This window comes from Salvia splendens, unplaced genomic scaffold (genome assembly GCF_004379255.2).
Source record: "Salvia splendens isolate huo1 unplaced genomic scaffold, SspV2 ctg704, whole genome shotgun sequence".
Lineage (NCBI taxonomy): Eukaryota > Viridiplantae > Streptophyta > Magnoliopsida > Lamiales > Lamiaceae > Salvia > Salvia splendens.
In genome coordinates, this window is record NW_024599372.1 from 52054 (window position 1) to 76984 (window position 24931).

Consider the following 24931-nt stretch of genomic DNA (forward strand, 5'->3'; position numbering starts at 1 on the left):
AACATATCATCCATTTAGTTCACTTATAATACTATGTTAGTTCATTATTAAGTGTTATTACTTCATTTTTAGAGTCACTTACTTCATTATAATGTTTTATTACTTCATTTCAGTCATAAACCCTACTATTTAAACAGAGCATTTATATTACTTCATCATCGTAATTGATTACTTCATCTTATCAATTTACTACTTCATTAAAAAGAATATGTAGTTCATATTAATGTCGAAAGAACACAGCAGTTTAGATTAATCCAAAAATCCTAAATCTATGCAATACAGGAAATAGGTAGTTCATAATTAGAGTTTGTTACTTCATTATAATGTTTTATTACTTCATTTTACAAATTTAAATCCTAGGTTTTACCTTCTGGATCTGGAAATTTGTTTCCAGGATCTGCATCGAGCTTGTGAGTTGCTTGTTTGACAATCTTTAATTTAGCCGGATGCTTTCGAGTATATTGTTGTGCTATTTTGACAAATTTCAAAATCAAACTTAGGAATTAGATGAAGTAAATTAAGTGTAAGATCTTTGAAAAGCTTCAAAGCTGTATTACCTTCACCAGAAGTTCGGCCGGAACGCAACTGGTGGCCAGAATTTTCCGTCGAAGATTTTCGAGTATCAACCATTTTGAAGAGGAAGTTGCGGAGTCATCGATTTTGGCAGAGAAACAACGTTTGAGCGTCGATTTGCAGTAGAAATGAGAGTCGGTTTGGAGTAGAAGATGAGCGCCGCTTTGTAGAAGAAGATTCGTCGCTTTGTTGTAGAAAATTCGTCGATTAGTAGAAGAATTCTTCGATTTGGAGAAGTATTCTTCGATTTGAAGAAGAAAAGAGCGGGAGAGATGAGAAAGAAGAGGAGCGGCGTGAATGAGGAGAAGCAGGGTTGATATTTTTTTTTACCCTAGATGTAATTTGACCGAAATACCCCTAATTTGAAGTATATTGCTTATATAATGAAGTAGCGAAATTCATGAGACATGGTTTAATCTCATCCATTAAAATCTAGATCTAAGGGCCCTAATTTGGTCTCTAGTTCGGTCTTTAAGACTAGATTTGTGAATAATGAGACTCCTATCTCCGAATATTAAAAATAACAATTCTTTCCATTTTAGTCCATCTCTTAAATATAGAAACTTTCAAACTTTCTATTCCAGAAAATCTTAGTATCAATTTATTTACCACTTATACCACTATAATTAAGTGAACCCACGATCCACTAACATTAATTTTATTATTTTTTTCTCTTCTCCTCTCATTTCTTACTTTATCAAATTTTCTCTTTGTCTCTCTTATTTTATCAAATTTTCTCTTCTTTTATCTTACTTTATATGTATTAAAACTCGTACCGTTTTAAAAGTTTTTTTTTTTAAATACGGAGATAGTATATTTTTCACGATTTAGAATTTTTAGCCTAATCTTAATAAGACGACGGCCGGACATAAGTCCAATTAGTTGGCGGCGACTGTACATATGTACCTTTGATGAAGGATATTTTGAATGATAAATTTGTTTCTAGATTCTTTCGTAGCATTAGTTCGAAAGAACACTTCAACCAACCTCAATTTAACACTGAATCCTAAAATGGGAACATTAATCGAAGCAATGGAACTATCAGTTCACGGTTTAATCTATGAATCGATGGAACTACTAATCAAACTAAATTGGAGTAGGCTGAGTGCGTGGTCTTTCATCAACGGCGAGCTCGTCGCGTGTCGTGCTGACGGCACAAGCTGCTTCTAGCTAATGGCACCCGTTATAGATGCTCTGAGGATATTCCTGTAAAAAAAATAATAGCTCAAATGATATTAAGTCGAAGTTAACGGACATATTTTCAAATGTTACATATCAAAAATGATAGTTTGACAAAGTTCGCAGATGCCTTTTTAATTTATATATCAAATATCAAGTACTCATATCATACCCAAACATTATCAATAATTTTTTTTATCCTATACCAGTAGTAATTTATAACAAGTCGAAGGTTATCTTTAAACAACGAAATTTGGTGACAAAGCAAGATTAGCATAAAGTATACTAAATTAAAATTAATTTGTTATTTTTAGGGGAGCTTTGACTTTATCAAATTATGAACCCAAGAAATTCTCCGTAAAGCAACTGAAATTAGCTCACCAATCCCATTTCTCGATCGTCCATCTCCTCTTCAATCTTCCGGCCTAGCTACGGCGGTCTGTTCATGGTGTTTCCTGGCACCTGTTTTTTTCATCGGGGAATCTTCAACCAGGTAAATTTTTCTCTTTTTTTTGTAGGGGCGTGGTTGTAGAAATTAGGGTGTTTTGTGATTTCTATATACGCAATGCATCGATGTGTAATCTCGATTGATTACTAAAATTTGTTGCTTAATATGTATATGTATACCTCGTGAACGGATTTAGCTGCGAGATCATGACTAAGATTTTTATCTCTGTGAAATGGGGAATCTGAGCTTTTATTGTTGATTCACACATTTCTTATGCTAACTCATTTGAAAATAATGAAAGTAGTAAATTGATGAAGAAAGTCTCAGGAAAATGACAATTTACATGATATATCAAATAAGAGAAACTTAGGTAAGAAAGTGCTGTTGTAACATGATGGAGTACGTACTAAACAAGGTACTAAACAAGCCCAACAGCAGTAAAGCCCATCAGCCTAAAGCCCAAGAAAGAGTATCAGTTCGGCATGACTAAAGAGTATCAGAGTTCAGTTCGGCACAACCAAAGAGTTCGGCCCCAGCCTACAGCTCGGTAAAAGCCAACCAATCAAACTCTGCTCTCAGGTCGGCATCAAGCTCTACTCTCAGATCGGCAAAAGCTGCTCGGCCATAATTCAGCAGTTCGGTCTCAGTATTTGACCGAACTAGGAGATAGTGGACTCATGCAGGATTTCCACCTCCACTACACCCACGATCTATTTAGTGGTGTCAAGCAGTCATTAACTCATGCAGGATAGTGGACCCATGCAAGATCGCCACGATCTCCACGACATCCACTACCTAGTAAATAGCTGCATGCCACGATCTTGGTCCTTTGTATAAATAGAACCTAGATCTGATAGATAGGGTTACATTCTCTCGATCTCTAGAGATAAAATACAAAATAGCAAGTCTGTATTGTAAGCTGTAGAAAACAGATCAAGCAATACAACTCTGCCTTCTTTTCTTCCCGTGGACGTAGATTTACCTCAGTAAATCGAACCACGTAAATTCTCTGTGTCGTGATCTGCGTTTTTCCTGCATTCACTAACATCAGAAATTCGCCGATTCATCACTGGCGCCGTCTGTGGGAAACAGAGAACCAAATTTGTGATAAAGCGAATTTTTGACCCTTTTTCCACCCCAAAAAAATGCATACCAGATCACATAACACCCATAATACCGTTCGTGATAACCGTGAGGAAGCTAGTCCAGCTCGCAGGTCTGAAAAACGGCCTCGGGAGACATCTACCTCCGGTTCTCACGAAGAAGGAACAAGCCACTCCAGGAGTCATCGCACCGAGTCTTCCCAGCAGCCCGATTTAAATGAAGCTGTCAAGCTGTTCTTGGCCGAGAAGCAGGAGGAGTTCTTAACCTTCCTGCAGAAGAGCCAACAGCCGGAGAAGACAACGACGGATTCTCCCTCCTCATCTAGGCATGAAAGTCACTACCCGCAGTAGTGACGTGTCTTCCAGGAGAAAGAATCCTCAACCCCGACATGTTCCTGTTCCTCCTCGGTACCGGAACCACAGGAGAACTCCATCTCCTCCGTACCGAAGAGATGTCGGGTTCGCCATGTACGGAGCATTAAAGACTCCGTTCTCGGACGATATCACCCGAACTCCTTTGCCGCGGAACTACCGAACTCCGTCGATAACCTATGACGGACTCGTGGATCCTCATGATTTCTTGGGACGCTATCAATATAACATGGCGAACCAGGGTCTCAACGAGGTCCACATGTGCAAGCTGTTCCCCGAGCTGCTCATCGGGAACGCCAGAAGGTGGTTCGACAGCCTTCCTCAAGGCAGCATTAGATCCTACCGAGATCTAATGGATGCTTTCCACAGGAGGTTCTTTCAGAAAGCGGAAGCCCGGATCACTTCGGCTCAGCTGCTTTCTATTCGTCAAGGTCGCGACGAAAAAATCAGCGACTTTATGACAAGATTCCACAAGGAATGCCTGCAAGTAGACGATCTCAACGATCTGCTTGTCATCTCGGCATTCCAAAATGGAATCCTGCCTGGAGCTCTCTACAGGAAGCTCGTTGAGTGCGGTCCGCAGACAGCTCAGGAAATGTGGGACATTGTGGACCAGTACTCCCGGGCCGATGAGGCAGACCGTCGCAAACGGTCGTTAGACAGCTCATCGTCCCGAGGAGACAGAAGGAAGCCCGATCATAGCGATCAGGGGCATCCTCGCCGGACTCCATTTGAAAGAATTCAAAGGGCTCCGGTGCGAGACAGATTGGGACCCCGTCTCAACCCCGAGAAGCCGCCTGCTCAGTTCGTACCGCTGAACAAGTCAAGAGCGGAAATTTTCGAACTACATTCCGATATGTTCGAAAGACCAAAGCGGATGACGAAATCAGCCGTGCGGCGACCTCAGGATCAATATTGCTCCTTCCATCAAGCCCACGGACACGATACCGAGGAGTGCCGAGATTTGGCTGCAGGTATTGATGTTCTTGTGAAAACAGGAACGTTAAAAAATACCAAAGCAAGCAGCCGAAAAAGAACAAATGGCAGAGAGGTGCGAACTGCAATCCTCAGGATCCGAAAAGGCATGAGGATCCCGAAGACGACGACGAGCCGCAATATGATGGAGTAATCCAGACTATTGATGCTCTCCCTGCCGGGAAGACTAAGTCGTCCCTAAAAGCAGAACGCAGAGGTTCCAATCAAGAGGAGCCAACACATAAAAGGCTGAAGAAAGACGAAGTGATTACATTTTCAGATGCCGATCCCGTCCCAGCCATCTCTCCTCACCAAGACGCTATTGTCATTCAAGCCGGAGTGGCAAACAAACTGATCCACAGAGTATTTGTGGATACAGGAGCATCAGTCAGCATTCTTTTTAAAGAATGTTTCGATAAAATGGAAGTGGATCCAGCTCGGCTTAGTCCGGCTCCACTTCCTCTGAAAAGTTTCGCCCAGGAGGACACCCGCCCTGAAGGCATTATCAGCCTTCCGATCACGGTGGGAAAAGCGCCTACAAGCTCCAATACGATGATCGAGTTCTTTGTGGTGAAAGCTCGGTCCCCGTACAACATCATCCTGGGGAGAGACTGGCTCAACACAGTTCGGGCCGTTTGCTCTACTTATCACCTCACCATCAAGATCCCTACTAAAGGAGGGATAGCGGTCATCCGAGGTGACCAAAAGAGAGCAAAGGAATGTCTACAAATTGCGCTTAGAAGTGCCGAGCAGTCAGATCGGCACCATCAAGCATAGCAATCACAGCAGCCGGAGTCAGAGGCGATGACCGAAGTCATACCGGAGCCGAACTCGATGACAGTTCAGCTGTACGAAGACGATCCATCCAGAACGGTTAAGATCGGCTTCGCGGGAACGCCTCTACTTCGGGAAAAAACCATCCAGCTCCTCAAGGAGTATAAAGACGTCTTTGCATGGTCTCCGTTGGACATGACCGGAGTGCCCCCCGAGGTAATCACTCATCGGTTAAATATTGATCCTTCGGTCCGGCCGATAAAACAGAAGCAAAGACTCTTTGCGGCAGAACGAAGTCAAGTCATCCATGACGAAGTCCGTCAATTATTGAAGGCGGATGTGTTATTCGAAGTGAAGTATCCTTCGTGGGTGGCCAATCCTGTCATGATCAAGAAAAAGGAAGGAGGATGGCGGATGTGCATAGATTTCACCGATCTAAATAAGCATTGTCCCAAAGATTGCTATCCCCTTCCGAATATAGATAAAAAAGTAGAAGCTTTGATCGGCTTCGAAATTTTCTGTTTTCTTGATTTATACAAAGGATATCACCAAGTGTTGATGGATGAGAGTGACGCTCCGAAAACAGCTTTCATTACCGATTTCGGCATTTTCGCTTATAAAAAGATGCCATTCGGTTTTAAAGAATGCCGGAGCCACTTATCAAAGGATGGTAGACAAGCTTTTTCGGCACCTGATTGGAAAGGAGGTCGAAGTGTATGTTGACGATATAGTCGTCAAAAGCAAAAGCACTTCGGAGTACGAGCACAACCTTAAGTCCACTCTCAACGTGCTCAAGAAAGCCAACCTCAAACTTAATCCCCAAAAGTGTACCTTTTTGGTAGATTCGGGAAAGTTTCTGGGTTGTTGGGTTTCAAAGGACGGACTCAAGGCAAACCCCTCAAAAGTTCAAGTCGTTCAGAACATGGCAATGCCGAAGTCCATACATGACGTGCAAAGGCTAACCGGATGTCTAGCCGCACTGAATCGATTCCTTTCCCAAGCAGCCGAAAAGCAACTGCCGTTCTTCAAGGTGTTGAAAAAGGCACCAAAGTTCGAGTGGGGAGCCGAGCAGAAAAAGGCCTTTGACGAGCTCAAAAGTTATCTAGCCGAGCTTCCTATTCTCTCTGCTCCAACCGAAGCCGAAGTAATATTCTTATACTTAGCGGCATCCGATCAAACCATTAGCGCGGTGCTTGTACGAGAAGAAGGCCTAAAGCAGTTTCCCATCTACTTTACAAGCCGAGCATTAAGAGGTCCAGAAACAAGGTATCAACCTCTGGAAAAAATTGCTCTGGCATTAGTAAATGCAGCAAGGAGACTGCGGCCATACTTCTATGCTCACAAGGTATGCGTCTTAACCGATCTGCCTCTTCGGCAAGTTTTGACCAAGCCAGAAGCATCAGGCAGAATCGCCAAATGGGCCATAGAGCTGGGAGAACACTCAATCGAGTACCTACCTCGAAAAGCCATCAAGGGACAAGCCTTGGCAGATTTTCTTGCAGAGGCCAAGTTCGATCAAGCAATCCCTGTCATTGCCGAACAGAAAAATTCTGCCAATGCCGAACTAGCACAGCCCTTGGAATCCGAAGTAGAGCCGCCAGACTGCTGGAGCGGATTCGTAGATGGAGCTTCAAACAAGATGGGAAGTGGAGCTGGTATTTTACTCGTCGCTCCCGACGGACACGAGGTAACCTACTCACTTCGGTTCCTATTCCCCACTACTAATAATGAAGCCGAGTACGAAGCCCTCCTTGCCGGACTCCAGTTAGCGCAAAGTCTGCTCGTCAAATCTCTCAAAGTCCATTGTGATTCACAAGTCATAGTAAATCACATGTTGGGTACAAGTGAAGCCCGTGACGAGAGAATGAAGAAGTATTTGGACAAAGCGCAAAGCATCAGCCGAAGTTTCTCCTATTTTCGGATAATCCGCGTTCCCAGGGCGGAAAATAGCCGAGCAGATACCTTAAGTAAGTTGGCCTCAGATCCGAGCTCAAAGGCGGAAGAATTAATGCATCGAAGCATTGATGAAGCCGAGGTACATTCAGTGTCCAGCTCGCCGAACTGGATGACGCCGATCTTGCAGTATCTGGATCAAGGACAATTGCCCGAGGATAAGAGAGAAGCTCGGAAGATCACGTGCCGAGCACTTCGGTACGAATTTCATGAAGGAGTCCTCTTTAGAAAGTCTTACCTCCAGCCGTTATTGCGGTGCGTAGGACCAGAAGAGACGGACTACATCCTCAGAGAAGTTCATGAAGGATCGTGCGGCAGCCACATCGGAGCTAGAGCTTTAGCTAAAAAAGTTCTAAGATGGGGATATTATTGGCCAACCTTGGTACAAGAAGCAGTGCAGCTCGTCAAGACATGCCCGAAGTGCCAAATCCATGCAAATATCCCAAGGATGCCGCAGACCGATCTATTCACTATGCAAAGCCCTTGGCCTTTCATGCAATGGGGCATAGACATAGTGGGACCACTTCCTCAAGCTCCTCGGCAAATGAAATTCCTAATCGTTGCCGTGGACCACTTTACAAAGTGGGTAGAAGCTGAACCATTAGCTACGATAACGAGCTCGAAGGCATTGGATTTCGTCTGGAAGAACATAGTGTGCCGATTTGGCATACCCCACATCCTCATCTCGGATAACGGGACTCAGTTCACCGACAAGACGTTCAAGAATTGGTGCCAAGAGCTGAATATTCAACAGCGGTTCACTTCGGTCTCTCATCCACAAGCAAACGGACAAACGGAGGTAACAAATCGTATCCTGGTGAAAGGGTTAAAAGCTCGGTTAGAACAAGCCAAAGGACAATGGGTAGAAAATCTCCCTCAAGTCCTATGGTCCTACCGAACTACACCCACAACCTCCAACGGTGAAACTCCGTACAGTCTGGTGTACGGCACTGAAGCCGTAATTCCGGTGGAGATCGGCGTACCCAGTCCCCGAACTCTAAATTTCTCCTCAGAAATGAATGACGACGGACTGAGAGCCGAGCTAGATCTTGCCGAAGAAAGAAGAGAATTGGCATGCATAAAAGCAGCCAAGTACAAGGAGCAAGTAGCCCGGTATTACAACCAAAGGGTGAAGAAGCTGCAATTTCAAGTGGGAGATCTCGTCTTGAGAAACAACGAGGTAAGCCGAGCAGAAAAGCTGGGCAAGCTCGAACCCACATGGGAAGGTCCGTATCGGGTGACAGAAGTCCTCGGCAAAGGGTCTTACAAATTGGCTCACATGTCAGGAGAACAGGTACCCCGAACATGGCACATTTCCAACCTCAAAAAGTTCCATTTGTAAGAGACAGTCCGGTCAGTCAGTCTTGAGTCCTGTTCAGTCAATGTGCTTTATTTGGCTTACTTGGTCTTTATTTGTCTCTGTGCGTTTTTGTGTGTTTTGTCTGTCTCTGTGCGTGTCGTCTCTTACAAATGGTACTGAGGTATCTTGTTCTTCGAAGGCTGATCCCCTTCTTAGAACATATACAAGCCAACAATTGTGAGTCAAAGCTTCTACAGAAGATACAAGACCACAATTCAGCTTAAACAAGCAGTTCGTCTGAAACGAGCTGCAACAAGCCAACGATTGTGAGTCAAAGCTTCTACAGAAGATACAAGACCACAATTCAGCTTAAACAAGCAGTTCGTCTGAAACGAGCTGCAATAAGCCAACGATTGTGAAGTCCAAGCTTCTAAAGAGGATACCAGACCACAATTCGGCTTAAAAATCAAGCACTTCGTCTGAAACGAACTGCAACGAAAGTCCGATTCTCGCGATAAAACTTGCCTGAATTAGGACAAGGGAAAGTCCGATCCACGCGATAAAACTCGCCGAATTAGGACAAGGGAAAGTCCGATCCCCAAATTAGGACAACGGAAAGTCCGATCCGAGCGATAAAACTCGCCAAATTAGGACACAAGCTTAGTCCGGTCAAAGATGTTTATTTCATCAGACCAAAGACGAGTCCGGTCAAAGATGTTTATTTCATCAGACCACAGACGAGTCCGGTCAAAAAAGAGTTCACTTCATAAGACCAAGGACAAACATCGACTTACCCCGTACCTTTATCCAGAATGCCGAAGTAATTCACTTCGCTTTCCGGGGGGGGGTAGTGATGGAGTACGTACTAAACAAGGTACTAAACAAGCCCAACAGCAGTAAAGCCCATCAGCCTAAAGCCCAAGAAAGAGTATCAGTTCGGCATGACTAAAGAGTATCAGAGTTCAGTTCGGCACAACCAAAGAGTTCGGCCCCAGCCTACAGCTCGGTAAAAGCCAACCAATCAAACTCTGCTCTCAGGTCGGCATCAAGCTCTACTCTCAGATCGGCAAAAGCTGCTCGGCCATAATTCAGCAGTTCGGTCTCAGTATTTGACCGAACTAGGAGATAGTGGACTCATGCAGGATTTCCACCTCCACTACACCCACGATCTATTTAGTGGTGTCAAGCAGTCATTAACTCATGCAGGATAGTGGACCCATGCAAGATCGCCACGATCTCCACGACATCCACTACCTAGTAAATAGCTGCATGCCACGATCTTGGTCCTTTGTATAAATAGAACCTAGATCTGATAGATAGGGTTACATTCTCTCGATCTCTAGAGATAAAATACAAAATAGCAAGTCTGTATTGTAAGCTGTAGAAAACAGATCAAGCAATACAACTCTGCCTTCTTTTCTTCCCGTGGACGTAGATTTACCTCAGTAAATCGAACCACGTAAATTCTCTGTGTCGTGATCTGCGTTTTTCCTGCATTCACTAACATCAGAAATTCGCCGATTCATCATAACATGTGTCTTAGCTAAACTGGAAATAAATGGCTCGAAATAGATCATAACAGAGATCTAATAACTTCATATCTGTGAAAGGGTATGGCCCGATGCGAGCTCTGATGATTTCGTGATTTTGATTATTGGAAAATACTACTGTAGAATGCATGCAAGTTATGATCATCCAAGGAGACATCGTTAGATTGTGTTCCAGCCTGAGCAGTAATGCTAAAATGGTAAAAACAAAGCTTATTTAGCTGTCTTCAGTCTTTAATTTATTCTTAATAGTAGTACACGACTTCAACTCCTCTAGCAATTCCCTCATAGAAACTGTGATGAATCACATGAAGGTGATGCGTTTGATAATTTCTCGTCTCTGGCTCTCATATAGAGATCAATGATTAATTCATGAATGGAGGAGCCATTATAAAGTAGTTTTTGATGCAGATTTGATTAATCCTGATAGTCTGATACAGAAAACTCCTATATGAAGAATTGGTGATTTTAATCACTGTCAGTTATTTTCCCCTAAGTAGTGGTGTGGTTATTCAAAGACTGCCACAGAGGACTAGCCATCTTCTTGTATCCATAACTTCTACATTTAAAATACATGTGTGACACGATGCGATAGGGTGTGGGCCCTCTAATCGGGTGCACTAACAGTTCCAAAAATCAGTTAATCTGCACTAGAAATAGAAACTTCTGTATGGAAGTCACTGGGATTAATTAAAAAAGACAATTACCAAAAGTTGCAAGTGGAATTCGAAAACGAAAACAGAAGTAAAAAACATACTCCCTTTGATCCCTAAAAATATAAACTCTTTCCATTTTGGTATGATTCTTAAAAATAGAAACTTTCCATTTTAGGAAACTTCTTTCTCTCTATGAGTTGAGACCCATTTTCCACTAACACACTTTTCCTTTCTCTCTCTCTTACTTTACCAATTTTGTACTATTAAAACCCGTGCCGTTCAAAAGTTCCTATTTTTAGGAAACGGTGGGAGTATGTTTTTTACCTTGGAAATAAAAAGAAAAGTCACAGGTGGAATTCGAAACATGAATCTGTTTCTAATAGATTTTTTCCATTCTTCAAATATTCTGGGAGAATGTGAGTTGAATTGAGAAAGGATTTGAAACCTTTGAGTCGAAGAACAAGGAAGAATTTGAGTAGAAGAAGAATGCTGAAAATGAGCCGTATTCAGAATTGTGGAACATTCATTGTTTTTAAAGGAACATTAGAGATTATTTTTGGAGATTTGAAGGATTATGTCAGATTTCAACGTTCTTTGTATTTTAGTAATTTTAGGGAAAAAAGATTTAATGGCGTTTGAAGGTTTTAATGCTTAAAGATTTGAAAGGTCACGAACGCTCCAGGATCACACAGCAGCCCCTGGCTCGCTGTGGCTACCTAGGGGCGGTTCCAGCCAAGCCACATGCACCCTGCGCCCCAGGCGCGTTTTTGACAACATCATGTGTGATGCTTGCAGTCTGGGCATTCACACATGCAAGTTGCAACGCATACTTATGGTGTTGTTAATACTCCCTCTGTCCTTCAAAAGTGTGGCACAATTGCTATGTTTGGCTTTCACACATGCAAGTCAAATGTGCTATACCTGTGAGGGATGAAGGGAGTATCATTTATGAAAAAACTAGAATAATTGAATCAAGTGGCTAACATTAAGTCAATAGCACTTGGGAAGAAAACTTACCAACCTCTTGAATTCTTGCAACTAAAAGAAGCAATAGGATAACTTCCACTGAGTTAATTCTCTTCAGCTGTTGTTTAAAACAGGATACTAGTGCTACCATCAGTTTTAGTGTATCTTCAAGCCATATCTAGTTACCTACTGCTACCGTTTAGTGGTTTATTTCTTTCTTTCTCAATAATATCTCTTGCCAACTGAATATATCTGCTGCGTTGCTAACAGTGTTTCATAAAGATCTATCTGCCAATGACCACCTTCATTGTTTTACCCTCTTTTCAACTGTCAAATTTTCCATCTGGTGGATATAAAGTACTGGATCATCTATATTTATGTTATAGCTATTGCAATTTTGCATGTGAAGTGTACATGTGGTCTGCTTTGCTGTTTCTTATAGGCTCAAACATACTTTCTTAAAGATAAGGATATGGAAAAATTCTCTCTTTCAAGTGCCAAGTGCCTACCCTCCTTAAGCTGGTCAGATGTGTTGTAAATATTGTGTAAGTTTATACCTTAGTAGAAGCTATAATTCATCTTTCAAGGAGAAAAATTATGATCTACATGTTGTGGTTGAAGACACCTCAGGCTCAAATTTAAAGGATTTTCAAAGTTATATTCCCCATGGCACTAACTTTGGATATTAATTTAAACATGCATCCATACTCTCATTCTCTCAGAAACATTACATACTTGTATGTTCCTATCTGAGAGGATCTCCAAGTCTCCATTACACCTATATAATGTTCCTCTAATTGGAGCAGTTTTTACGTTTCTGTCATCTCAAGTCTCCATTGCACCTATATATTGTTCCTCTAATTGGAACAGTTTTTACGTTTCTGTGCCTCTTATGCCTTTACGTGTGGTGATTGCTTACAGAAAAATAAACCCAGTTTATTTGTTCATTGTGGAATTAAATTTTTATTGAAAATCAATATGGATGAAGTAAATTGTGCAATCAAGAGTTACTTGATGTTCTTTTGAAACACATGTCTTTCTAACCTGTATTTTACTTGTGGTTATTCCAGGATGGATGGTTCTCTGTTGTTGCATCATGATGAAAAAGAAGCTGCTAGAAGTCCTGATGATATTTCGGTTCGTCGTTTGAAGAATAGGGAGAGGCAACGTAGATATAGAGCTCGTAAGCGTCAAGAAGCTGATCTAAGAAAGGCTTCAAGTATTGATCAATCAACACCTGTGCATTACCAGCAGCTGCATACTGAGTTTCTATCTGTACCTCTGGAAGTTGATATTTCAGTAAGCGGAATTGCCCCGGGTCATGGCCCAGATTACTTGACCCGTATTCATTGTCAGAGAGATTGGAAGAAAGATGCCAGGACAGCCCATATGCACAAGAACTCAGAAACATGTCCTTTGAATAATGGTGGCACTGTAATTTCAAGCGGAAGTTCAGCGACCTTTGTGGATGGTGGCGGCCATCAAGAAAATCCACTATTAAATCCTTCAAATACTCCAATTTCGGATAGTAGTGCAGCAAATGGATCCAGCCGAAGGCATTGGAAAGCAGAGGCAAGAAACAAGAGAATTTCTGAGTAAAAAAGACCAAATGAGTGGGTATGTCTTGCATATCATATCTTGTTGATTGCAGCGAACTTGTATATTTCCAGAAATCAATCAGACTTGTTGCTGATTGTTGAAGGTTATTGTTCTAGCAATGTGATTAACTTTGAGTTTTTGCTGTTGCAGAGCTGCATTTTTTTGTTCAATACAGACTACAGAGGAAATACTTGTAGAAGCATCCAGTATCCAAAGCACTTGGATTAGAGAGGATTACTGGTGAGTGATGTACAAAACATTTGATACCTTTCTAGGGTGGAGAGTTGTAGCAGAGTTAGGTTAGTGGTTTTGTTTCATCTATTCACATTGCTTTAGTAGATATAAAATCTGCATCATTCTCGACAGGGGTCATTGGAGTATGTTAATTATCAAGTTCCAATAACTAACAAATTTATCTTTAGTCGTGATAGTTTTCATTTTTAAATTTTGATTACATAAGTCTACTTATTATTTGTGTTGTAAGCTACTTCATCGGTCTTAAGTTATACCATAACCTGCACCTTTGCTTTTCTGGCTATAATGTGCAATGAGACCCTCGATGTTTCTTGCAACTATCAAAAGTCTGAAATTACGATTTATGTTGCAATTACAACCACAAATTGAAACAGCAACTATCAAAAGTCTGAAATTACGATTTATGTTGCAATTACAACCACAAATTGGATGGGCTTGTTGACATCCTATATTTTTCACTATCAAAGGGGTGTATTTTCGACAGACTTCGAAAATCTTCCAGTGCACTCGTCCTTTCAGGTGATTGCGATTTGCGAGGCTGAGCACCATTTCAAAGTTAGATTTCGTCTAAGGAAGGCTTGGGTATGTATATGTAGTATGGACCTTGGGGAGTCAACAAGAGGATAGAATCTAGTGTAGCTCTTACAAACGACATACTATTGTTTATAGGAGTGTTAAATAATACTCCCTCCATCCCTCAAAAGTATTAACAATTTTCTTTTTAATCTGTCCCTAAAAGCTATAAATATTCTAATTTTGGAAAGTTTTTTATCTCTAAAGAGGTAGAGGTGAGACTCATTTTTTACTAAAAAATACTTTAATTACTTTTTCTCTATAGATCTCTTACTTTACTATTTATGCATTAAAACTCATGCCAACCAAATGTTTATAGGGATGGAGGGAGTACTTCTTTTGTCCTAAGGTAATTGCAAGTAATTTTTTTTTGCACGTGTCTGAGTCAAAATGCTCATTTAAATCAGTGTCGGGTCAAAATGAATCTTCAAATCATGGAGATGAAGTATTAATATTTTAAGAGAATGAGTTATAATTGAGGGGAGAAGATAGAATGAAGTTTGATAATAATTACTCCATCCCAAAATAATATACACTTTGGGTTCAGTACGAGTTTTAATGCAAAATTAGTAAAGTAACATAGAGGTAGAACGAAAAAATAATTAAAATATTATTAGTGGAGAATGAGTCACATCTCATTAGAGAGAAATAAGTTTCTAAAATTAGAAATTGCATATTTTTGTGGAACGAATTAAGAATTAAAAAGTAAATAGTGCATATTCTTGTGGGACGGTGTGAGTATTACTAATATTTTTAGAGAATGAGTAATAATTGGGAGGAAAAGATACAATGAAATTTGAATTAATACTAGTGTTATTTTGGCAGAATGAGTTGGTTTACAATGTTTATTTTTTTCATGAAATGTGACGAGTGACGACGACTCAGTAAGTGAACGTCCTGTTTACGGCATATTTATTCAATCCATGTTTTCCTTCTAAATTTGGCTCTGTGTTGAGCTCAACTTGCCAAGCATTGCACAACTTTAAATTTTTTTTAGAAATATCAGAGTTTATATAAATATATAAAATTGAAAATGATTAAAAGTAATATATTAAATTCTGCTTAATTCTACACACCGCGTTGTTTTAATATAAGGTCATCTATTGACCTATATATTGTCATTATATAAGGTCAACTATTGACCTACATAGTCTTTTTTTTATATAAGTAACTTTTGACGTACATATTGATTTTAAATAAAATGATTTGGTTGTTAAATAGCATGCATGCAATATATTCCACCCCACAAGTTCTTATAAAAACCCAACTTGTTTGAATTTGGTCTATTTAATTTCTTCCCATTCCCAATTTTAAAACCAAACTCAAACGATAATGAGTAGTCAAACATGTCTCCTCTTGATCCTGGCCATCCTCACCAACCTCTCCGCCGCCGTAACAGCCCAAAACTACGGCTGCTTCGGCGGCAACTACACCTCCAACGGAACATACAGCGCCAACCTCATCTCCCTCCTTTCATCCCTCCCAGCAAACATCACCGACAACGGTTACTACAACGCCACCGCCGGCCAAGCCCCGGACCGAGTCTACGCCAGCGCGCTCTGCCGAACCGACTTTCAGTTAGAGGAATGCCGCAGCTGCCTCCGAGAAGCCATCGCCCCGCTTCTCCAATCACTCTGCCCCAACTGGAGACAAGGAATCTTCTTCCGACAAATGTGCACTCTGCGCTACTCCGACGAGCCCATATCTGGCGGCGCCGGAGCTCAATCATACAGTGTCCTTTCCGGGAGCGTCCGGAATGTGAGCAGCCCCGAGCAGTTCAACCAGCAGCTGCGGGTGCTGCTTAGGGAGCTTCGCGGCCAGGCAGCTGCAGGAGGGCCGTTGATGAAGATTGCAGCGGGGAACGAGACGGCCCCAGATTTTCAGACGATGTTCGTGATGGTGCAGTGCGTGCCGGATCTCTCGGCGGCGGGCTGCGCGGATTGCCTGATCAGGGCGGAGCAATTGCTGTGTTGTGGTAACAATGCACGGATTGCTTTGTATATGCCAGGCTGCTATCTTGAATATTCTATTGAGCCCTTTTATAATATTAGTCGGATTGAGCAAGTTCGAGCGATGATAGCAGAGCCTTTGTCTCCTCCGTCATCGCCAGGTAATCCCAAATTACACGTTGATTACTCAATGTAACGATAGGTATTAAATGATAATTATGCCTATTAAGTAAATGAGTTTGTAATCTGGTTTTTGCAGGGAACAATGATGGTAATAGCACTCGAATAGTGATCATTATTCTTGTTCCAATTGCTGCGTCTCTGCTTATTTCTGCTTGTGTTGGCAATTATGTCAGAAAGAGATTGAAGAAGAAAGCAGAGCACATTAGTAATCCAATTATTTTTAAATCATCATTTGACTATGATGCATATTAGCTTCTGACATATATTTACATTTTATGTGATTTAAATAGGCTTAGATGAGGAGGAGGAGGATGTAAGCGCAGAGCAGTCCCTCATTTTCGATTTTGAAGAGCTTGTAGCTGCCACCAACAATTTCTCCAATAGACTTAAAATTGGACAAGGAGGATTTGGTGCAGTTTATAAGGTAAATATGCCTTTAATCTAGAGGCAAAATTTGGGATTAATCATCTTACTATAGATAAGTTGAAACCAAACTTTCATATTCAATAAAATTATTGGAAAAATATTATAGTGCATAGTTTGATATACGCATGAATTGTATAGGGAAAACTTCGGAGTGGCCAACGAATTGCAGTCAAAAGGTTATCAATGAGCTCAAAGCAAGGTGAATTGGAGTTCAAGAACGAAGTGGTGTTGATGGTCAAGCTTCAGCACAAAAATTTAGTAAGGTTGTTGGGATTTTCACTACGAGGCTTCTCGTATATGAATTTGTTCATAATGGAAGCCTAGATTGCTCTGTTTTTGGTAATTCCCTCTTTCATTTTAGCCACCTGATAAAAAAACATCCAAATTCTGTTAACTAAAAATTGATGTATATATATATATGTACTTATATTGTTGAGATATAGATCCGATGAAGCGTTTGGCTATTAATTGGGACAGCCGATACAAGATCATAAAGGGCATCGCCAAAGGACTTGTTTATCTGCACGAAGAGGCTCGTCTCCGTGTAATTCATCGTGACCTTAAAGCGAGCAACATACTCCTAGATGAAGACAACAACCCTAAAATCTCAGATTTCGGTATGGCAAGATTGTTCACAGATGATGAAACACTGGCCAAAACACGCAAAATAGTTGGAACCTAGTAAGTTATAAATGTTCTTTTATAGTACCTTCTTTTCGGTTGCTTGAAAACATATCCTATGTACATTTGGCAGCGGGTACATGGCACCAGAATATGCACGAAATGGGCATTTTTCGATGAAATCCGACGTGTTTAGCTTTGGAGTGCTGGTGTTGGAAATCATCAGCGGACAGAGTAATAGCTCTTTCAAGAATGTAGAAAATGGAGAGAACGTAGACTACATGCTTAGCTTTGTAAGTTCAAGTATTTTCATTGATTAAGAGTGGTTAAAACATCAATAAAGATTTGGTAAAATCATGAGTATTTTTATAGGCTTGGAGAAATTGGCGTGCGGGAACAGCGAAGAAGATGATCGATCCGGCATTGATGTCTGCTTCGGCCTCTCGGAATGATATGCTGAGATGCATTCATATCGGCTTGTTATGTGTTCAAGAAAATGCAAGTGATCGGCCGACGATGGCTTCGGTTGTGGTGATGCTTCACAGCTTGTCTTACACTTTCCCGGTGCCTTTGCAGCCCGGGTTTTTCGTGCCTAGTAGCGACGACGAGATCAAAGCAACTGAGTTTTCCAGAAATGAAGCAACGATCAGTGAGTTGTATCCGCGTTAAACATTTGTGAACACGTGTGTTTCAAAAACAAATTTAATTTTGTTGCTTCATTCATTTCTTTTACTGTTTTACTGATACATTGTAAAATTTGTGAATCTCATTTTTGTTAGAAGGGAAAAAAACAGAGTCATCATGCTATGAATGTCAAACTATTGTGATTTGTGAATGCCATCCAGCCAAACATACAAGTAGGAAATATAATAGCATGATAATCTTTCCCAACGATTAATCTTTGCTTTTACTGAATTTGGAATATAATTGTTGGAAGCTAATCACAGGAAAATTTTCCAATTCAAGGTCAAAATGGGAAAAGTGAAGTACTATAATCTTTTGTAGAATAATGCTATGCGGCCATATTATGGCCAGCCATAAATTAATTAAATAACAAAAATAATTGTTTTTTTTTTCAAATTTTTGGTTTAATACTACTTGATTTTACTTTTATATCATCTTCATTATATATTGCTCAACATGTTAGTGTTACTCTTTCGTAGTTTTTGCTCAACTTATTACTACTGTCATTTCTTGATTGTTGCTCAACGTATACAGTAATTCGTGATATTAATGTGTTTTCGTAATGGAATTCAAAGATAAGTATCAACTTACAAGTCCATTCACACACATATAAGTTTATATCGGTAATTCTAATTTTTTTATTCATGTAAATGGACTAAATTAAATCTTTATGGCCGGCCACATTATGGCCATTTAGCATCACTCAATTTTGTAAAGACAGTGGCATTTGTTTCATTATGGAAAGTTGTCCACAACTTATTACTCTTATATATCAATTTAATTAAAACTTATACCACTATGCAATTACAACTCATTAAACATTAACAATAATGTGGAACCCCACTATCCACTAACAATACTTTTAACCACCCTTCTTATCTTTCATACTTTTTCAATTGTGAGTAGGTGTATTAACTATCCCACATAGATTTTAGAGCCTTCATTAATCTTATATTTAAGAGGCTAAATTATTACATATAATAATTAAAGTGGACAAAGATGGGTGGTAAACCTCACACGCACGCCGCTGCCTCGCCTCGTGGATGCAGAGGCCGAGGTCGTGAGCCGTGGTCCGTGGTCAGAGGTGGCCACATCGCCAACATAATGAGGCGAAGGAAATGTGGCTGACATATAGAAGTCTCATACGTGAACGAACCTAGATGTGAGGTGTGTCCGTCCAGGTTCAACTCGAGCACGCGTCCCTGAGTAGCGCGTGTAACATCTGTAACCCCCGGTGGAGTCGTTTCACTCTAGCAATGATGACAGACTTAAGTTGTGTTAACTTCAATTGCCTCATCATGCATTGGATTACACCTATTATATGGTAGTCAAGTCCATTATACAGAACACCAAAATCTCTACATTCACAATATTCAAGTTGTCAAGCTCTCTCTCTGCCTAGTCTTTTAATTTGTTGAAATTTTGCTTTGTCCAGTTCGATGAAGCTCTGTTGCTAGCGGTGTTACATCTTTATCTTTTATGAAAACCCACATCCACTACTTCATGAGTACATAATACATTCTCGTTCATGTGTAAGAGCATGCAAAGCCTAAACATCTTTGTTGGGTGTTAATCTCTCCGTTCCATAGTAATGGGGCATTTCTTTTCGGCACGGAGATTAAGAAAATAATGTATAATGTATTAAATAAAAAGATAATAAAGTAAGAGAGAGGAAACGTAAGTAGGAATAAATATGTTGACTTTTACTAAAAAGGGAAATGACTTCATTACCTATGGAACGAAGGAAGTAGTTTACACGGACAAGATGCATAAATATCTTTCATTCTTTTTTTTCAGAAGGCTTGAATGCCTTTCATGGTTATAGACTTATAGCGGTTCACAAATCAAGGTGCACAAAATTCCAAAACCCCAATGTAGTTGTACGCCTTTAGCATGCGTCATTTTTTTTTTTTTTTTTGCTAATAAAATGTGCAAAGAGAGAGCCTCGATGTTTCTTGCAACTAGCAAAAGTCTGAAATTACGATTTACTACTATAATGCAATTACACTTACACATAGACTGTTTGTTGACATCCTTTTACAACTATATTTTCACTATCACATTTACTAGCAGTTGATAGACTAAAAGGGTGTTTGAGTTTGGTTGAGTTAGAAGCTAATTTGGGCATCAGCAATGCGGAAGTTTGGGAGGGAGTTGATATGTTATTCTGAAGTGAGAATAAATCTCAGCTTTTCTGAAAGCATTTTAATTTTTATTCTAGAAATATCGCAATTTAATAAATACTCTATATTAAACTGAAATTTATTTATAACTTTCAATAAGCACCAAAACTATTTAAACATTAGTAGTATTATTTACAATTGATTATATTAAGATTAAAATGGAAACTAACTTTACAGAGAGTAAATATAAATTATTAGCAAATAGCATGTAAATGTTAATTCTACTTAATTCTAATCTCCGCACCAAGTTGTAACATCAGTTATGGGCTACATATAGTTTTTTAGTATTAGAAGGATATTTCGTCGTTACATCGCATGCATGCTTTTATGCCACTAGCTCTTATAAAATACCCAACATGTCTGAATTTGGTATATTTACTTCCATTCCCAGATTTGAAAGCAAACTCAAACGACAATGAGTAGTCAAACATGTCTCCTCTTGATCCTGGCAATCCTCACCAACCTCTCCGCCTCCGTAACAGCCCAAAACTACGGCTGCTTCGGCGGCAATTACACCGCCAACGGCACATACAGCACCAATCTCATCTCCCTCATTTCATCCCTCGCACCAAACATCACCGACAACGCTTACTACAACGCCACTTCCGGCCAAGCCCCGGACCAAGTCTACGCCAGCGCACTCTGCCGAACCGACTTCCAGCTGGAGGAATGCCGCAGCTGCCTCCGAGGAGCCATCGCCCCGCTTCTCCAGTCGCTCTGCCCCAACCGGAGACAGGGGATCTTCTTCCGTCAAGCGTGCACTCTGCGCTACTCCGACGAGCCCATATCCGGCGGCGCGGGAGCTCAGTCATACAGTGTCCGCTCCAGGGGCGTCCAGAACTTGAGCAGCCCCGAGCAGTTCAACCAGCAGCTGAGGGTGCTGCTCAGGGAGCTTCGCGCCCAGGCGGCTGCGGGAGGGCCGCTGATGAAGATCGCGGCGGGGAATGGGACGGCGCCGGATTTTCAGACGATGTTTGCGATGATGCAGTGCGTGCCGGATCTGTCGGCGGCGGGTTGCGCCGATTGCTTGATCAGGTCGGAGCAAATGATCTGTTGTGATAACAGGTCACGGATTGTTGTGTATATGCCAGGCTGTTATCTTGAATATACTATCTATCCCTTTTATAATATTAGTCGGATCGAGCAAGTTCGAGCGATGATAGCAGCGCCCCTGTCTCCTCCGGTGCAGGCTCCAGTGACACGGTCATCGCCAGGTAATCCGTTCGATTAACTTAGTTTAATATTCTCTCGTCGGCCATTAAATCAGGGGCGGACGCAGAAAATTTTTCTTGTAAGGGCTTCGTTGCACACATATTTTATATACTCAATATATATAATTTTCTCTACTTGAGTATCATTTTTACTTCAACTACATTTTTTCTTTATTTTTCTGTCACTTTACTATTTTTAAAGAGTAGGAATGTATTTTATGGACGAAAAATACAATCAACAAAACTATAGATGTGCATAAATATTTTATAGTACATTAAACTAGTATAACATATATCTAACCTAAAGAATGAAACAAATAATCAGCATGCTTCTAATTTGGAGGTTTTTAACTTGAAGAAGAATGAGTTTAATTTAAAGTAGTCTCGTAATTATCTTTAACTTGTAGTAATAAAAAATGGTTAGTTTTTAAAAAGATACCCATCTCTATAAAAATTTTGAAGCTATAAAAAACTCTCTGTCTACGCTTGACACTTATAGTCTATACTCTACACTTATATAGCCTTAAAAAGTGCTAGTAGCCTGCTATCTATAGTAAATAGGACTAGTAATATTATATTACTAATATTCAATACTCTTCTTATTCGTTTCAAGTTTTCAACATACAACTACCATTGTTGTTTCTTTAAGCATTGTCAGATACTCAAACTCAGCCCTTTTCTTATGAAAATTTCAAAAATTGTACCAGTGAAAAAAAATGAAAAATAACATTTGGGTAAGGGCTTAAAGCCCCAACATTTGCCTTAGTGTGTCCACCCCTAGATTAAATGTCTTTATTATCAGTCCATCAATAAATGTCCCATTTCAAGTAGGACCCACATTATTACTAAAACAATTATTAGGATTGATTCACATTACACTATCCTTTTCTATTCATTTTTTTTACAAAGTCAAACGATTATTTTGAAATCCAAACCGATAAAAGTTGAGATATTTATTTACTTAGTTTTGAAATAGTGCCATGTATATGAGTTTTTGTTTCACTTATGTGATAAATATAAGGGTAATGGTTTATTTTGTCCTATGATTGATAATTACTATCACTGAGTAGTAATCATTTTATTTCAGCAAAAAGTTTCGGTGATTGGAACACTTAAATCCAAAAATGTAACGATAGGTACCAAATGTCAATTTTGCCAATATGTAAAGGAGTTTGTAATGTGGATTTTGCAGGCAACGACGATGGTAATAGCACTCGAACAGTGATCATTATTCTTGTTCCAATTGTTGCGTCTCTGCTTATTGCTGCTTGTGTTGGCACTTATGCCAGTAAGAGATTGAAGAAGAAAACAGAGCACATCACATTACAAAGTAATCCAATTATTTTGGTTTAAATTTTAATCAATCTTGTGATGCGTATTACTCCAGTTTTCTAACATATATTTACATTTTAACATTTATGAGGTTTAACTATTTTATATAGGATTAGATGAGGAGGAGTATGTAAGTGCAGAAGAGTCCCTTATTTTCGATTTTGAAGAGCTTCTAACTGCCACCAACAATTTCTCCGATAGTCATAAAATTGGACAAGGTGGATTTGGTGCAGTTTATAAGGTAAATACTAAAACCTACTTGTATTATATAACTCCAAAATTTGAAGAGTTTTATGCAGTTTTCCCTGTTAGCACATTGATCCAATTTAGTTGGTAAGAAAACTACCATTTGGAACCTGCAGTGTTTGTGTATGACTGTATAAGAAATCTCAGTTCGCATCAGAATATCAGGTGTACTATGATCGAGTTGTAACAAGTTCACAATGACATTTAAGTCTCTTTGTATCGAAATTACCTAAAATTCATTAAATATACTATACCATTGACTCTATAATATACTAGAATCTCTTATTAACCAATCATCCATTTGTAAAGATAAAAATACTAGCAAACTATTCATTCTTTAGTTTTACACATGTTATTATAATCTTATTTTAGGGAAAACTTCGGAAAGGTCAACAAATTGCAGTCAAAAGGTTATCAAGAAACTCAGAGCAAGGAGAATTGGAGTTCAAGAATGAAGTGGTGTTGATGGTCAAGCTTCAGCACAAAAATTTAGTAAGGTTGTTGGGATTCTCACTACGAGGACCGGAGAGGCTTCTCGTATATGAATTTGTTCATAATGGGAGCCTAGATTGCTCTGTTTTTGGTAATTCCTTCTTACATTTCGGCCACTTGATAAAAAACACCATAATTCTATAAACTAAAAATTGATGTATGTATATTGTTGAGAAATAGATCCGATGAAGCGTTTGGCTATTAACTGGGACGTCCGATACACGATCATAAAGGGCATCGCCAAGGGACTTGTTTATCTGCACGAAGACTCTCGTCTTCGTGTAATTCATCGTGATCTTAAAGCGAGCAACGTACTCCTAGATGAAGATAACAACCCTAAAATCTCAGATTTCGGTATGGCAAGATTGTTCACACAGGATGAAACACGAGCCAATACACGCAGAATAGTTGGAACCTAGTAAGTCCACTCATCATGTTAAACAATTTAGTTAGATCCACAATCAAGTTAAAACTTGTTCTTTTATTATGCCTTCTTTTTGGCAGCGGGTACATGGCACCAGAATATGCACGAAACGGGCATTTTTCGATGAAGTCAGACGTGTTTAGCTTTGGAGTGCTGGTGTTGGAGATTATCAGCGGACAGAGTAACAACTCTTTCAAGAATGTGGAGAATGGAGAGAATGTAGAATACATGCTTAGCTTTGTAAGTTGAAAATTTCTCATTGATTATAGTAGTTAAAATGTCAACATAGATGTGGCAAAATCATCAGTTTTGTAATACAGGCTTGGAGAAATTGGCGTGCGGGGACAGCGAAGAAGATGATTGATCCGGCATTGATGTCTGCTTCGGCCTCTCGGAATGATATGCTGAGATGCATTCATATCGGTTTGTTGTGTGTTCAAGAAAATGCAAAGGTTCGGCCAACGATGGCTTCGGTTGTGGTGATGCTTAATAGCTTGTCTTCCACTTTCCCGGTGCCTTTGCAGCCCGGGTTTTTCGTGCCTAGTAGCAACGATGAGATCAGAGCAACTGAGTTTTCCAGAAATGAAGCAACGATCAGTGATTTGTATCCGCGTTAAATTGTAAACACAAAGTAATTTGTTTCTTCATTCATTTCTTGTACTGTTTTATTGATATATAGTAAAATTTGTGAATCTAATTTTGGTTACAAGGGAATAGGCTATAATGCTGTGAATGTGAAAACATCTGAAATTCTGAATCCAGCCAAACATTCAAGTAGGATATATGTATAGTATAGGCTGAGTTTTATGGGAACAGAAGAGTAAATCTGAACTTAATAACCTATAGCTAGCAAGATGCATAGGCCATATTAAAGAGACAATGAAATGTACACCCAAGTTAGTAGATG

The 24931-nt window shown here is 40.0% G+C and overlaps 2 protein-coding genes and 1 pseudogene across 2 annotated transcripts; all 3 read left to right on the forward strand.

Annotated features, from left to right (window-relative positions):
* The first annotated feature begins 2104 nt into the window (after window positions 1-2104).
* Window positions 2105-13904, forward strand: LOC121791014. The gene is made up of 3 exons (XM_042189082.1): window positions 2105-2245; window positions 12917-13463; window positions 13596-13904. The coding sequence occupies exon 2, from the start codon at window positions 12918-12920 to the stop codon at window positions 13443-13445; it is 528 nt and encodes a 175-aa protein (XP_042045016.1). The 5' UTR covers window positions 2105-2245; window position 12917; the 3' UTR covers window positions 13446-13463; window positions 13596-13904.
* A 1683-nt stretch (window positions 13905-15587) lies between these two features.
* Window positions 15588-18287, forward strand: LOC121791019 (annotated as a pseudogene).
* A 2363-nt stretch (window positions 18288-20650) lies between these two features.
* LOC121791018 (putative receptor-like protein kinase At4g00960) lies at window positions 20651-24641 on the forward strand. The gene is made up of 7 exons (XM_042189085.1): window positions 20651-21533; window positions 22723-22860; window positions 22973-23103; window positions 23481-23691; window positions 23781-24018; window positions 24105-24264; window positions 24345-24641. The coding sequence occupies exons 1-7, from the start codon at window positions 20735-20737 to the stop codon at window positions 24639-24641; spliced, it is 1974 nt and encodes a 657-aa protein (XP_042045019.1). The 5' UTR covers window positions 20651-20734.
* The last annotated feature ends 290 nt before the right edge of the window (window positions 24642-24931 follow it).